Source organism: Notothenia coriiceps, unplaced genomic scaffold, assembly GCF_000735185.1.
Source record: "Notothenia coriiceps isolate Sejong01 unplaced genomic scaffold, NC01 NC01_scaffold00034474, whole genome shotgun sequence".
Lineage (NCBI taxonomy): Eukaryota > Metazoa > Chordata > Actinopteri > Perciformes > Nototheniidae > Notothenia > Notothenia coriiceps.
The window spans coordinates 288502-303168 of record NW_011367175.1 but is presented as its reverse complement, the minus strand read 5'-3'; the positions used below and the strand labels follow the sequence as shown (position 1 = coordinate 303168).

General features: G+C 43.1%; 1 protein-coding gene across 1 annotated transcript in view; it reads right to left on the bottom strand.

Annotated features, from left to right (window-relative positions):
* Positions 1–14667, bottom strand: part of LOC104962237 (dachshund homolog 1-like) — a 61015-nt gene that overhangs the window by 13555 nt on the left and 32793 nt on the right. The window contains exons 5-7 of the mRNA XM_010790660.1: positions 14529–14667; positions 14248–14379; positions 1702–1847 (exon numbers count right to left, since the gene is read on the bottom strand). Of these exons, the coding sequence (XP_010788962.1) occupies positions 1702–1847; positions 14248–14379; positions 14529–14667 (417 nt within the window). The remainder of the gene's footprint in view (positions 1–1701; positions 1848–14247; positions 14380–14528) is intronic.

Here is a 14667-nt window from a genome sequence, read left to right as displayed (position 1 = left end):
CAGACTTACTGTCCAGAGGTGCACCACTATATGCAGACTGGACTCTACATCCAATGATTGTGAGTCAGCTGCGGGTGCGTTACGGCCGAGCCGCGGTAGATCTGTTCGCATCAAAAGAAAATGCTCAATGTCAGCTGTTCTTTTCAATGCGCGATCTAAACGCACCATTAGGCGTGGACGCGCTCGCGCACGTATGGCCTCCGGTCCTCCTGTACGAGTTCCCACCCCTGGCTCTGATACCCCCAACTCTGGCCAGAGTGAGAGAACAGCGCCACACACTGATCCTGATAGCTCCGCACTGGCCTGCAATGTACTGGCTGGGGAGATTTATCAGCTGCTGTGCGGACAGCCGTGGCAGCTCCCCCTACGCAGGGACATACTGTCTCAGGCGGGGGGGACGATCTTTCACCCACACCCGGAGCGCCTGGCACTATGGGCCTGGCCCTTGAGTGGTACAATCTGAATACAGTGGGTCTCCCGCAGAAGGTGATAAACACTATTCAGAGTGCAAGAGCTTCCTCCACCAGGTCTCTCTCTGACTGTAAGTGGAGGGTGTTTGAGGAGTGGTGCCTTCAAAAAGGGCACACCTCTTTTCAATGTCCTGTTGGGGTAATTTTATCATTTCTACAGGACCTGATTGATAAACACAGAGCTTTTTCTACGATCAAAGTATAGCTGGCTGCTATTGCTGCAAACCATGTGGGCTTTGAGGGTAAGACGGCTAGCCAACATCCTTTGGTCTGCCGTTTTATGAAGGGAGCTCGCAGGCTCCTCCCTGTTTCCAGGTCACTGGTGCCCTTATGGGACTTGACAGTGGTTTTAAATGGGCTCACTCGAACCCCATTTGAACCCCTGGAAGGAGCTGACATGAAGCACATGTCACTGAAGACAGTGCTGTTACTGGCCCTGGCATCCGCCAAGCGAGTCAGTGATATTCATGCGCTCTCTGTACATCCTTCGTGCACTCAGTTTGCCCCGGGGCAAACGAGAGTGTTGCTGAAGCCCAACCCTGCCTTTATACCTAAGGTGGTTGGTTCATGAACCCCAATTGACATTGAGGCATTTCCTCCGCCGCTGTGTTCCTCCGGGGAACAGCGGCCGAATTTGCTTTGTCCAGTTCGTGCTTTACGCACTTATATGGACAGGTCAAAAGAGTTTTGTTGTAGTGACCAACTCTTCATATCCTGGGCTAACCCTCAGAAGGGCAAGCCCGTTACCAAGCAACGGCTCTCCCACTGGATTGTGGAAGCGATTGCTTTGGCCTATACGAGTCAGGGTTTGCAGGCACATACGTGTCTCACTACATGTTACTCTGAGAACTGGGGTTACGTAAGTAACCTATAGTTACGTTAAGGCGATGTTTGAAATGATGTTTCACTTTGGCGCCCTCAAGGGGAAGTTGCAACAAAGACATATTACAGGGATTGTGTCCATGTTCAATAGCAAACAACTGACATCAGAATTCCAAAATGCCCCAATCACATGTACAATTTACTCATAGCAGCTTGAATCAATTATTGTTTGGGAATTTTGACAGGCTTTTCCTTGAGACTGACAACATGTACTGTACCTCTGCCAAATACGTTTTTAAATACAGTGCCGAGATCATTTACTGTATAAACCATCAGAAGTTGCTGAAAGTCGTGTCAAAACCTTTTAAAGCTGTATTGTTATGAGATCACAACCATCACTGGACAATACCTGTATGTTGGTGAGGAGAGTCTCTATTGACGACAAGCCATCTGGGAAGAGAAAGGGTGAGGGGAAGCCCGGAGGAAGGGCCTGTCCAGCAAATGACAACCTCTCGTAGCTTTCTCTCGCTGTCGGGGTGCACATTGGGTTGTCCTCTGCAAAGAAAAACAATAACATTGGAACTTGATTCATAATTCAAAGAAAATTCAACTAACTAGGTGGTAGAATAAGTGAGTCGTTTTTGGCGATGCTGACATATTGACTCTGACTTGAATTGACCAGAGCAGTGACTGGTGGACATTGACATCTGCTGCAGCCAATCCCAGCGTTCCTCTCAGAAATATAGTGGTCTGACTAGTCCCCTTGGAGATTCCTTTTGTATTGCTTCTTCACAAGGCCTGCGCGTGGGGTTAAACAATATCTACCGGGACATAAATCCAGCTTCCCCCCCATTTAAGATATGTCATGTGGATTCCAAAATCAGAAGCAGGCCCGCAGTTCGACCCCAGAGGCTCGGGCTTCCTTTGTGTACGCACGCACGGGTGCCTGTCAAAACCTAAGATGACATCATCCTCCATTCATCACCGGCAGAGGGGTAGGGCCCTGCCATCTGCTGTCCAGCCTCTCCACCAGGCCTCAGAGGAGGGGAGAGGAGCAGGAGAGGGGAGGGAGAGAAGGCGGGAGGCAGACACAGATACAGCCTGGTCAAACTAAAACAGTATGTCAGACACCGCCGTTTGTTTCCCCATCAGATCTGACACATGTTTTTGTCCAGTGAGCTTTTATCAAGCCAAGTGTTACCATCTTGCAGAGAGCCAGTCTATTAAGCACGTACCGACTAAAAAGGTCTCCGCAGGAAGTCTGCACCATCAGCTGTTTAATTGTTAATTTAATGAAAAGGGGGGAAAAAACTTTTATTTGTAATGTGGAACCCTGGCTGTGTTGTGCACAGCACCTCTCTGCTCTCATCCAGTATTCATATCTGTTTATGTGGCAGGCTGAATCTTGTACAAACAGAGAGTGGAGCTGAACAGCCCTGCCTCTCCCTCCCATCAATATTCACCAACGCTAGCCAAGTGCTGGGAACAGCTGGTCTTACATTAATTAGTTTAAAGTATTTATTTCACCCATCCTCAGAGCAGATTGAGCAAAAACATTGGAGATTATTTCAAGCATCTGCAAATGCCCTGGAAACATCTCCGCGCCAAAAGTCGAGTGTTAGGATTCACAGTTTAGGTTTGTAATTTGAAGAGGATTTTTTTCTATTTCTCTGAGAGGGGAAAGATGGTGAAATATGCACCGCTGGTCCGTGGAGAGAGTAAACAACCTTTCTCCTTTTTCAGATGGAGTTCACTCCTGTTGATTAATTAGAATGGATGGTTGCCTAATGGATTAAAATTTGTTTATAATTTGACTTCATAAAAATAATGAATTGCCTACTTTTAAGAAGCCACTCTTGTGGTAATTTGTTTTGTTTGGTGCAGTACTGTCTGCGTTTTGAGGTGGGCGTGTGGGTGGAAATATAAAATGCACTCTCCTTATACAGTGGCACAACATGAAAGTCTCATTTTATCTCAATAACAGACCTAATCAAAGATCAAAAGCATTACAGTTGGCTCCAGCTCAGGTTGATATAGATGTATTGCATGTATTATATGCATGCTTCACCCACCTCCAATAAAATCAGCATAACAACTAGAGACGTTAGTAGACCTCGGGGAAAGGTCTGCTGTTGTAGCTTTGTAATTGATTTGTACTGTAGGCACTTTGTCCCTTATTTAGTGTTGGCATTAATCATAAATCATTGCTTTAACAAACTCCGGCTTCCCACTCAGCAGGCCTCCCCTCCAACACAATGTTGGATCACACAGAATATTTGATGGCTTTGTTGCAGGGGAAACAACCTGTCATGCTCTGGGAAAAGCAAACAGCGTGTTTTGTTCGACAGACTCCAACTACAGTACAGCACCCCTTGTCAGATAACATTTCCACCAGGAGCTATGCATAAATACAGGCGTTTAAAAAAAAAATAAGGAAATGGGAGGCTAATAAGTGACTAATTTAATCAATATCATCAAAACTGGCTTAATGAAACTCAAATGTAAATTCCAGCGGAACACGGTTTTAGATCTGTGGTTTCTTTGCTTCTAATGTTATTTCCCCCCCCCCCTCTTTTTCTCTGTGCCTGGCTGCAAATGCTGGCATGTGTTTGCATGTTTATTTCTCACCATTGCTCCACAATCATTGACTTCAACTTAATTACAGCGACAGGCGTTGGAGTGATGGGGGCTGGTGGAATGGAGTACTCTGTTTCCAGGTGATATTTCTCCACTAGCAAGGCTGCCAACAGCAGCTGTGACAGCCTCTTGTGCTTACCGTACGCTAAAGGTACAGTTAAGGCCCCCGACTATGAAATACTGTGTGGAAAAACACTCGCAGGTCACCCCTGTCACAAATAACATTTCATGCACAACTGTTTCGGCGGATAATAGGAGCCACAAATAAAAATGGGACGCTGTAAATACAATGCATTCTGAATGAAATGCCATAATTTAAAACAACGCCCCCCTCCTCTCTCCATCCTCCTCCTCCACCCTGCTCTCGATAGCTGCAGAGGGAGTCCTTGACAGTGTGCTAGCAATGATGAATCACCTATCCAGTTAATTTTCTCACTCCTCATGTGTTGTGCTGCTAAAACAGGGGCCCAGGAATTGACTTGACAAACTATGAATGTAAAAAATATCACTTGGAGGGATCTGGGCTTATCTCCAATTTACATGTTATTAGATTTGTGTTGCAGGCGGCACTTGGACCTAGCAAAGCTGAGGCAAAAAAAAGATGGGGCACATGATAACCAGAGATAAAACATGTCTAAAACCCACTTGAAAGCCTTTGAAATATTTGACGGAAAGTCACGGGGAGAAGCAGAGGAAACTGGCCTGATTTAAAATGTGACAGACACACATTGCAATCTGTGGTAAATCTAGAAGAAACCTTGGGAAATTTAGCTGCAATCTCTGGATAAATAGCTGTAATTGACCTTGGGAGTTGAAAATGTGCCATATGTTTCTGGTTCCTGTGTTTGAAACTGGGTCCCTGCGGACATTTCAGCTGAGTCCTCATACGGAGCCAGTGTGAGCGAGAGGAGTGGAAGATACAGAAAGACACACAAAGAGAGAGGAGGACGAGAAGGATGCCAGGAAGGAGAGATAGATGGTTGAAGACAGAAGATGGATGGATGGATAGATAGGTGGAGGAAGAGGAGGCTGGAATAGAATGGGTGTGCAGAGAATGAAAGACTGACAGAGAGGAAGAGAGATAGGAGAGAGAGGAGGGAGAGCAGAGGTACATTTGGCTGGCCAGTCAGTGTGATATATTGACAGGTGAAGCCTTTGTCCTTGCAAACCTGTGTTCCTCCCAGCAGGATAACTGAATGCTAAACCTGGAGGTTGTCAGCACAGCCAACACAAAGCAAGGCACTGCTTTTCACTGCACAATTACATTTGATTTGACCTGCCAGGGCTGCAGAGAAACCAGCCTCCTTCAAATGGAGTAGTTATGACCTCTCGGACAGCCATTAGCAGCTAACACAGCATTATTCCACCTGCACTTAAAGCGCCGGATTTGGAGAAATCTTGTCAAGGGAAATATCTGTCTTCTGGTACAAATGCAGTGATGCAGAGCTGGGCAAAAAAAAAAAAGTAGTTGCATGCAATTTGAGCACTTTAAAAAAACATGAGCCCAGCTTATCTTCCAAATGATGTGTGCACTCTGAAGGGTGTCTGAGGCAAAAAACTTCAGCTCCAAACAGATTTAAACAACAGCTCTTAGAGTATGTCATGGTTTTTTTCTTAATAAATGTTGATATTATTTTGTGTATCTTGTTTTTAAATGATATACACTTGTAGAAGCAGGTTTCCAAAGGTTACAAATAATTGATTCCCAGCATCTTGAAAGAAAATGTGTACTTAATAGTACATAATGCAACTAGGCGAGGGTTAGATTGAAGTACCTATAGGACATACTGTGAGAATGTGTGTGATGAATCCATACAAGCCAAATTCCTTTAGAATGACTATCACATGCATATGTTGTGCATATGTGTGTGTGATGTCCTGTATACACTGTGAAGAAAGAAAAAACACACACGCAAGCAGATGTATGCAAACAAAAAGCCCTCAAACACACTCACTACACACATGCACGGCACACACACTAATGTGCCCTCATCACATTTAAGCTAATTTCCTTTTCATCACGGAGAGAGGAAAATGAGTGTTTGCCCCCATCCCTGCTGGGGGACAAAGTCAAGAGCCCCGGCCGGTTTGGGCTAGATTAACAGGTAACATTTGGCTCCCACTCTCTTATCACAGCATGAAAATCAAACCGCGTGTTTTCCTCTATCGCTCTCTCTTTCTCCCCTCCCTAATGTTCCCTTCACTTAGAGATGAAATCGCTTGCTGCACAAACCCATTTGGAGAGAGGAGAGAAGGTGAGCGGGATAATCAGGCTGGCCACTGGGCCGTGTTTCCTAAATGCTCTCCAAAACATTACTGTGCACAGGCATAAAATTAGCGCCGGGACCTTAAAATGTTGACATTTAGCATGACTTTTTGGAGAGTGACACCCTCATATTTTCTCGTAGGATATCATTAAATTTCAACTGCCCTATGGCTGTGCCTTTCCATTAATAACCAATTCAGTGTGTCACTTTTCCCGCTCTCTCACTCCCTCTCTTGCCACCTTTTTAAAGTAATGAGTCCATTGCTTTGCCTTAATAAATGGAATCGTATTCTCAAGGCCACATGAAGATAGAGCCACAGATGGACAGGGTGCACGGAGGAAATAACCATAAATCCTTTACTGTCAGAGAGGCGGTCTGAGGTGACAAAAGGAGACAATCGCGATGCTCAATTGGGATCACAGCGAGATTACAAAGACTGAGATAAAGGTTGATTCCCTCTGTTTAAACTGTCTCTTTCTGGCGTGAATAAAGGACATTTCTTCTATTGCTTTCATTACTGAGAAAACACCCGCTAATGATTAAATTAAAGGAATCTAATCACGCATGGAGATTAGACTTCTGACGGATGATTGTCCATACTAATCTGCCATGCGTGTACATTATGTAGAACACTGCCAGAGCAGAGAATGATACGAACTACAAATTGTGCTTCATACTGTAGATCGCAACATCACGGTGCAAACAATTCAAATCGATTTCATCATTTGTGTAACTGTTAGCCGGAAAAAAGAGGGAGGGAAACAGCAAGGGAGAGAGAGAGAGAGAGAGAGAGAAAGAGAGAAATGGAAACAGGGAGAGCAAGAGGCAAGGGAGCCGAATCTGTGTTGACTTCCATTCAGGAGGAAGATATCTTGTCTTTTTATGCGGCCCATGTCATATTTATTGCATAAAGGTCAGAGTGTTCATTTGTTCAAAGTCAGCGTTTTCCCTCTCTCCTCTCCTCCATGTAATAAATGCAGGGGCTATGTCATTATCGGACCTCTGAGGATTACAGGCTTGGCTGACTGTGATGACTGCATAAAAGCATACAGGACTTTTGTTTCTGCCGGCGTACACTATCAAATGAGCTCTTAAAGCGAACAGTAGTGGAGACAAAATGGCATTTTGTAGAGAGACGATCGCAGTTGGAATGGTCGAAACGGGACGGGGGGCAAGGTGGTTAAAGGTTAGAGATCACGGCGTTTAATCCATGACCTTAGATAGCTTTTAGTCCAACCGGCAGGCTCAGGGTGGAGGAGCTAAAATCAACTTGTGGCTCAGGGAAATAAAATGACAGCCAGGTAGACTTGAATAGATTTCTGTAATTCACATATTGACTATGGGCCCAAACTGTCGGGGAGATAATACTCAAAGAAGGACATTATAGTGAGGCACTTTGAGGTGTTTAGATTGCCTTTGCATATTGACCTCCGATGACTGGGTCCGTTTATTGACAGAAGAATCCCGGAGATTAAATTGGCCTCAACTATTGATTGGGTGTTTTGCCTGAATCATTCCTATTTCAGAAGGGGATCATTTGTACTGTATACCCCACTAATCTCTCTGACCCACTAATCATCAAGCCATTTATTTCTCACTCTTTGTTTAGTTCTCCTTTGTTTAGCATTTATTAATTCATTAGAGCAACTTCTCATGCAGCTTAACTTAGACAGTAACTGGGGAGTCCTGTTTGTACCCGATAGCAAAGTGCATTCCAGTAAAATATGCCACCGAATATGCACCCAACATCACAATACACATGCCAATTACATATTGATAATTAAGCATTCAAACAAACAAACAGAGAGGAAATCCCCCGTAATCACTAGGTTTTAATGGAACAAGTATTAGCTTGGTGTGGTTGGCCAGATAGCCTGCTGCTAGATGCTGGGTTTTGGAGGGGGGGGGGGGGAAGACACATTGGTGTCATTGCCTAGCATTGCAATCCTTAGGGAGAGGCTATGCTGTTCTCTCGCTACTGAACGAGCTTCGACGAAGTCTGGCACTAATCCAGACTGGATATACTGAGCTGCTTTTAAATGAAGATGAAAGAACAAAAGAGGAAAGCGGAAATGTAAACTTTAAAAGGCCTGGCTTTGGAGCCCCTGCTCTATGGCTGCCTGCTGCAGAAGCTCAACAATGGATGCAAATCCATTTGCAGTCCCGGTTTCACAGTTATAAAAATACTTAAGGGGTTTTAATAGGAGCGACGTGTGGAAATCTGTTTTGATAACATTATTCATAACACTGGCTTTGCGCTGTGTGAATTAATAACACTTCATTTACAGACGGAAGAAAGCTGGCATGGTATTTCCAGTTAAAGAGATTAATTTTTAAACACCTAATTGACAGGCTGGGGTTAGGCAGGATAAGCAACAGACTATAAGGCTGCAGCTGCAAAGTCAAGGTGACTGGAATACTCAGAGAAAGGCTTTCAAAAAGCAGAATGGAGAGCAGAGAGGGAGGGAGTGAAGAGAATTAGTCCTCAAGCACTTTTCCCTCCGCCCCCTTTTCTTCCTCTCTTTATTAGGAATGATTTACTTTCTCAGTGAAAGGATATAAAAGCTCAAGTATAGCGGCGTAATTATCGCAGAGTGAAAATTTAAAGGTTTGACTCACAATGTCCTCAAGTCGGCGAGCAGACTGCCAGTCGATAAGAGTGACTGTGTTCAACACTCGGCATCCAATTGGTGGTGTTTTATGGGCTTTGCCAAGCAAGAGCACACAAACAGCACTCGGCTCCGCAAGTCTGTAAACATGATGGACTGTGGCAAACTACTAGGGCCGGTGTTTACCTTGGCAGAGCCTGGCCCTGGCATGTCGGTAGCATCACTTAATTACTGTTTACATGTAAATATTAAATTATACAAACAACCCAGCAGAATGTCTCCAAAAGTACAGAAATACATATTCAGGGTCAACCTTATCTGTCCGCCACTGCGAAGATACGAATTGTTTTGAATCGCAAATTCTCGGCATTGTACATAATCTTCATAATTGTTTAATGCTGTTGTCCAAGGGCATTCGGGTAAATATGATCCCATAATCTGCATAATAGCAGATGCTCAGATATGTAAAACGCACCTTGTGTTCGCAGAGAGCGAGAACACAACAAGAAAAAAAGGGAAAAAGAAGGTTATTGTTCAAAACTGTTTTATCAGGAATAAGGACTGTGATTATTAATGTCTCCAGTCAAGAGCGGGAGATGATTGCTGTGATAACAGACCTGTTCTCCTGACAGTCCAGAGCAGCATATATAGTAGAGCACCGGTGCCTACTGTGCATCTCTGGTATGGCTGAGTAAAGCACTTGTTCATTTTCAGTGAAGGGTAACATGAAACAGGCCTCAGCCTTCTGATGGACAGGGAGATTTCACCTTCGCCAGTGAATGATAATGCATTATTAAATTTGCCTCTCTGCTCACTAGATACACTTAGCTGACCACAGCATATTTATCTCCCCATCCGAGGCTCACGTCTTGGCAGGAGAAAGCATTCTGTCACTTTTGAGGCATTTCAAAGATTAAAAAGAACCTCTCTCTTTTCAACGTCCCTAAAAGCATCCCCCCTTTTCAGTGAAATGTGATTAGCAGGAGATGGTGTCACGCAATGGAACATTCATGAGGGGGAGAACAAATATCCAAATGAACTCCCATGTCCTCGAGGAATAGCCCCTCTCTGCACCATCAGCAATCTCTCACATGGGCCGGGGAAATTTGATTGATCCTCTATTGAATTATTTTTTTGCACTCTTTCATTTCAACAGGACGCACTGACAAGTTGTTTGATCATAAAGCATTATTGTCTGCCAAGTCACATTTCAGGGTTGTGATGGCTAATGATCTTGCCTCCTGACTTAGGGAAAGTCAGGTAGTCAGCATGTGTTTGAAGCTAGCAACGCCAAGGACATCGGGAGCACTGAACAAAACACTATGCATTAAAGTCAGGGAGATGAAGAGAAGTAGCTTACACTGAACATATCTAACTTTTAATGATACTGTTGGAAGATTACCATCAATGTCAGTGAAATATTTACGCCACAAAGAGCGCACAATGGATGCTCAAACTTTCGCCTGACCCAAAGTCCCCTAACTTCCTTTTTTATCGTTGCAAATGCTTATGCAAAGGAGGAGCAGAACAAAGACTACAAAGGATAGAAATAACTTTTTCATCTTTTCAAAAATATATTCCCCTCTCTACATGAGCTCATCAATGTCCACAGGTCCTTGCCCAAAGCAGCTGTGTGTAATAGACTGTGACTGCTACCTGCTCATCATTCACACGGTAAACTGGGGCTGCGGATAGTGCAGCAGCAACTGGACATGTAGGCAGCATCCTGACAAAGAAGAAAGGCGTGGCAAATCAGCTTAGTCCATTGTGGTCACACCAATGCATCAAGGGTTGATAGCAGGTATGAAAGGATGCACCTCTAGGTGACATAACACACCACAGGCATCCATTTGTGCTTGGGAGGACATTACGAGTGCATCTCCTGTTATGTCAACAAGGATATATAACATTTACCATCGGAGTGCCGAGATCACATTACCAGTGAATCACCAGCTTTTAAAATATGGTTTACAGAATCAGTTTACATACTGTAGCTGCCTCTGCCTCTCCTGTCAGGCGCTCTAGCTCTGCGTAAAAGAGATGTGGCATGTTTAACTGCAGTGGGAGGGCTGAGGCAAAGTGGGGAAATTTGTTGTTGGCAAAATGCTTAAACTGCCACATGGTATTTACAGAAAAGTCTTATACTTCAACGTACATACATATGGCTTGTGTTTCAAACACCTTCTCCCTGAGGAAATAAAATGATGTCAAGTGTTTGATGTCCAAAGTAAGTTTACAGCCAAAGGCTTTTTTTACCTTTCAAATGTCCCCCTTGTTTGTCAGCTACCTGCTGTTTCACGAGACAGAGGCTTGTCGGAAGCTTTCGCCACAGACTTTCTGTTTGAAGCAATTCAATTAGTCACATGTGAGATAACATTTAGCTTTCTACTAGCCTTTTTTCTCACACATCATCTAATCTCCCCTTTTTTTTCTCGGGGAAATTTGGACACAAAATAATCAAGTTCAAACAACAGCCCCAAAAAAACTACCATCTGGTTACTTTGCACTGGGTGACACAACTTTGGAAATGGTCTTTTTTAGACAACAACAAACAGCCTTTGTCCTTCATCAGCAGAGATGACATGAAAAAGAAGAGGAATGTTCATAGGATATGAGTGATGTGACATTATAGTGGCAGTCTCTGAGGTGTCTGGCTATTTAAATAGCTTCCATATGAGCCGGGGCACCGCATCCTTCCTCTGCGCCTACACTGCTCTCTTCTGAGAGAGTGCATTGCAAGAGATTAATTTAATGCTCTGCCAGGATCATAAAGATCAAACAAGTGGAGAGATATCATTAAACCATTGGAATGTTATCTCATTTATCTAAACAAACTGATGCGATGAACAAGCCTAATTAAAAATCTCACTATAAACAAAGCTTCGGATGGCGAGGCCTCACCCCTCTTTAACAATGGAACACATTTATTTTATTAATCTAATGCATCATGTATCATATCATTACAGTTCAATATATCTATCATTAATTTTATTCCCTTCACTTAAAGCTTTTATTGGAATTACTTTGGTTATTAGTTTGTTCTAATGTATTGGTTACCTCTGAATCTGGCTGCTACAATCTCTCTTATCTCGCTGCATAAACCTGTGCATGTTATTCAAATTGCCTCATTTATTATGATAGCTTCCTCATGTAAATTGTGCTGACTGCTCGCCCTTGCACAGTCCTCATTAGACTAATGAAAACCTTCAAACGAAAAAACTAAACAACCTGCCAAATAAAGGTCTGGGGTTATTATGAAAATTACAACTGTGGGAGCCGAGAGAAGCTCTCTTCATTAATTCATGCTCAGCAAATTGGTAACTAATTTAGTTGCACTCCTCTGCATTAATGGGTTATTTTATAAAAATGTTTTCCACAGCCCGAGACCTCTGGTGCACACACTGGAGAGCTCAGAATCCTAATCAAGTCCAGTGACATATTAGGAATTGACAATCTCAAAAGATAATGTGGCGCGTGTTTGTGGACAGATGTGTGTGGGTCAACTAGCTCGAATTGGTTTGGATTGCTGGGTCATTTGCTTTCTGCTGGAATATTGCATAGAAATTACAGTTCATTTGTGTTGATTACCAGAGTGTGGAGGAGGCACTTCAGTTAAGAAGAAAGATTTCTGTTACTGAGGAAACATTCAGGTGATTTAATATGTGGATACTTGATTAAATCTCCTTTTTCTGTTTGCGGTGCTCTGTATGCTCGATGCACACACACACACACACACACACACACACACACACACACACACACACACACACACACACACACACACACACACACACACACACACACACACACACACACACACGTGCAGAGACAGTTAGACGGTTTGTGACCCATAAATTCAGCTCATGATCCTGCTAATTATTACTATTCACTGCTTCACACCCTGTGAGTGAAGGTCTAGCACTGATCTTCACGTCAGCCTAGCCAACAGGGAACATACAGCCCAATGATTTCCACAGTGGTTTTAATATCATTATCAGCCTCAACCCCACCCTTCGTCACCCAGCACAGCCCCCCCGCCCCGCTCAAAACCAACAGAGAATACGGAAATCTATTATTTGCTTCATTTTGTATTTAATCCGCCACGCTTAGTAGATTTCTATCTTTTTTCTTTTCTCTTTTTTTCTTTACAAGCACGGCGAAATTGTAATGAAATAATGCCGGCAATTAATAATAAAAACATTTACTCTAGACTATGAGATAGAGGTTTTGAATATGTTTCCCTTTAAGTTCAGAGTTAATGAGGATTATAGGAATAAGCAAATGTCAGCAAGTCAAGTGCATTATACAAAGCGCTCATTATTTCCCACATATTTGTAAAACATAGCAGTATTAATTTGGTATATAACTAAAACTTTTGATTTAAAAAGTCAAATCAGATTTTCAGTAACACAATTAGACTAATGGGTGTACAGGAAGGTCACATCTGAGCATTATTTTATACACACATTTCTTTCTGGTGAAAAAACAATGTCTTATCTACAGTATGTATTTCCATTTTTAGAAGTTGTCTAATATCACCAAAATAAAATCTTTTATAAAGGTGTATTATTTACAGCAGGAAAACATACTAACACTGCGTTTCTGTGGAGTTCCTTAAACAGAGATTTTACAGCAAGCAAAGTGTGTGCAACATTTCATCCAAACATTTACAAACATCCACTCATATTTACACTTGTATAGCTTACCTCTGAAGTGCATGTTTGATTTGTAGACTGTAAGAAAAGAAATATTAAACTGAGTGTTTGAATGGCTACAGTGGTTTCGGTTTATTGTTACACTGACACAACTGGGATAAATCGGGAGGGTGAAACAACTCCTGCCTTCCCATTTCTAACATCAACAATAATCACAGGCTTATTCAAGATCTAGGAAAATATACCAGACAAAAATAATGTTTTCTGCTAATTTCTTTCTTCTTTAATTATTTGGTGTTAAAATTAGTGTGATCTTCGAAACACCTGAAAGCACCTTTACCAACAATGGTCTCAGAAATGGTTCTGCCTTTGGTGAAAAATGAACCCACTGTAAGCTCATTGTGTTCTCCTGCCTCTACTGATTTTACAAACCTACTCTTCTCTCTTTAAATTGCTGAGCCTTAGTCTTTATAATTAGTCTTTATAAGACTTCATTCTCAAAATTACAACTTCTTTTATAAGGCTCCTCCTGTAGTGCGGGTCCAGTAGAGCACAAACGTGGCTTGTTTCTCCTAACATCTGTCATGTTCATACATTGTGAACATTCAATAGGAGGAGCTAAGCTTATTAGAAGTCTTTAACTTAAAAACGTAAATTGATGCTTTCAAAAGGAAACAATACAAATCACAGTTCATTTTTGGATTGGGAAATCCTTAACTGTATACTGTGTATCATGTGGCCTACACCACTCTATCAAGTGTTTCTCTTTTAAATAAAACCATCTCACCTTTTTCGTTGTGCATCCTCTTGGCTTCATGGCTCATGTCGTGGGCCAGGTCTCCCTCTTTAGGCCCAGGCGGGATGTTGGGGGACAGGCCTAGCAGGGCGTGGTTCATGGACATGCCATTGTGGTGTATCGCTGGAGAGAGAATGTTAAAACAGCAGAGGTGTTAGGAACATCGCCAGCAAGACGTATTTCTACTTCGTCTTGGTATCACAGAGAAACAACAGCATTCTGCAGTCAAATGTGCGTTTGTTCTTCACCATTCATCTGTGTGACAAACGTACGTATCCTGTCTGAGGAGCTTTCCGTGTGGGCCGGGGAGCTGGACACGCTGCTGCTTCGGTGGGACGACGGGTGGCTGCCTGGCCTCCGGTGGTCTTCTAAGGAAGGAGCAGGGGAGGGACTGTCCGGCACCCGTTCCTG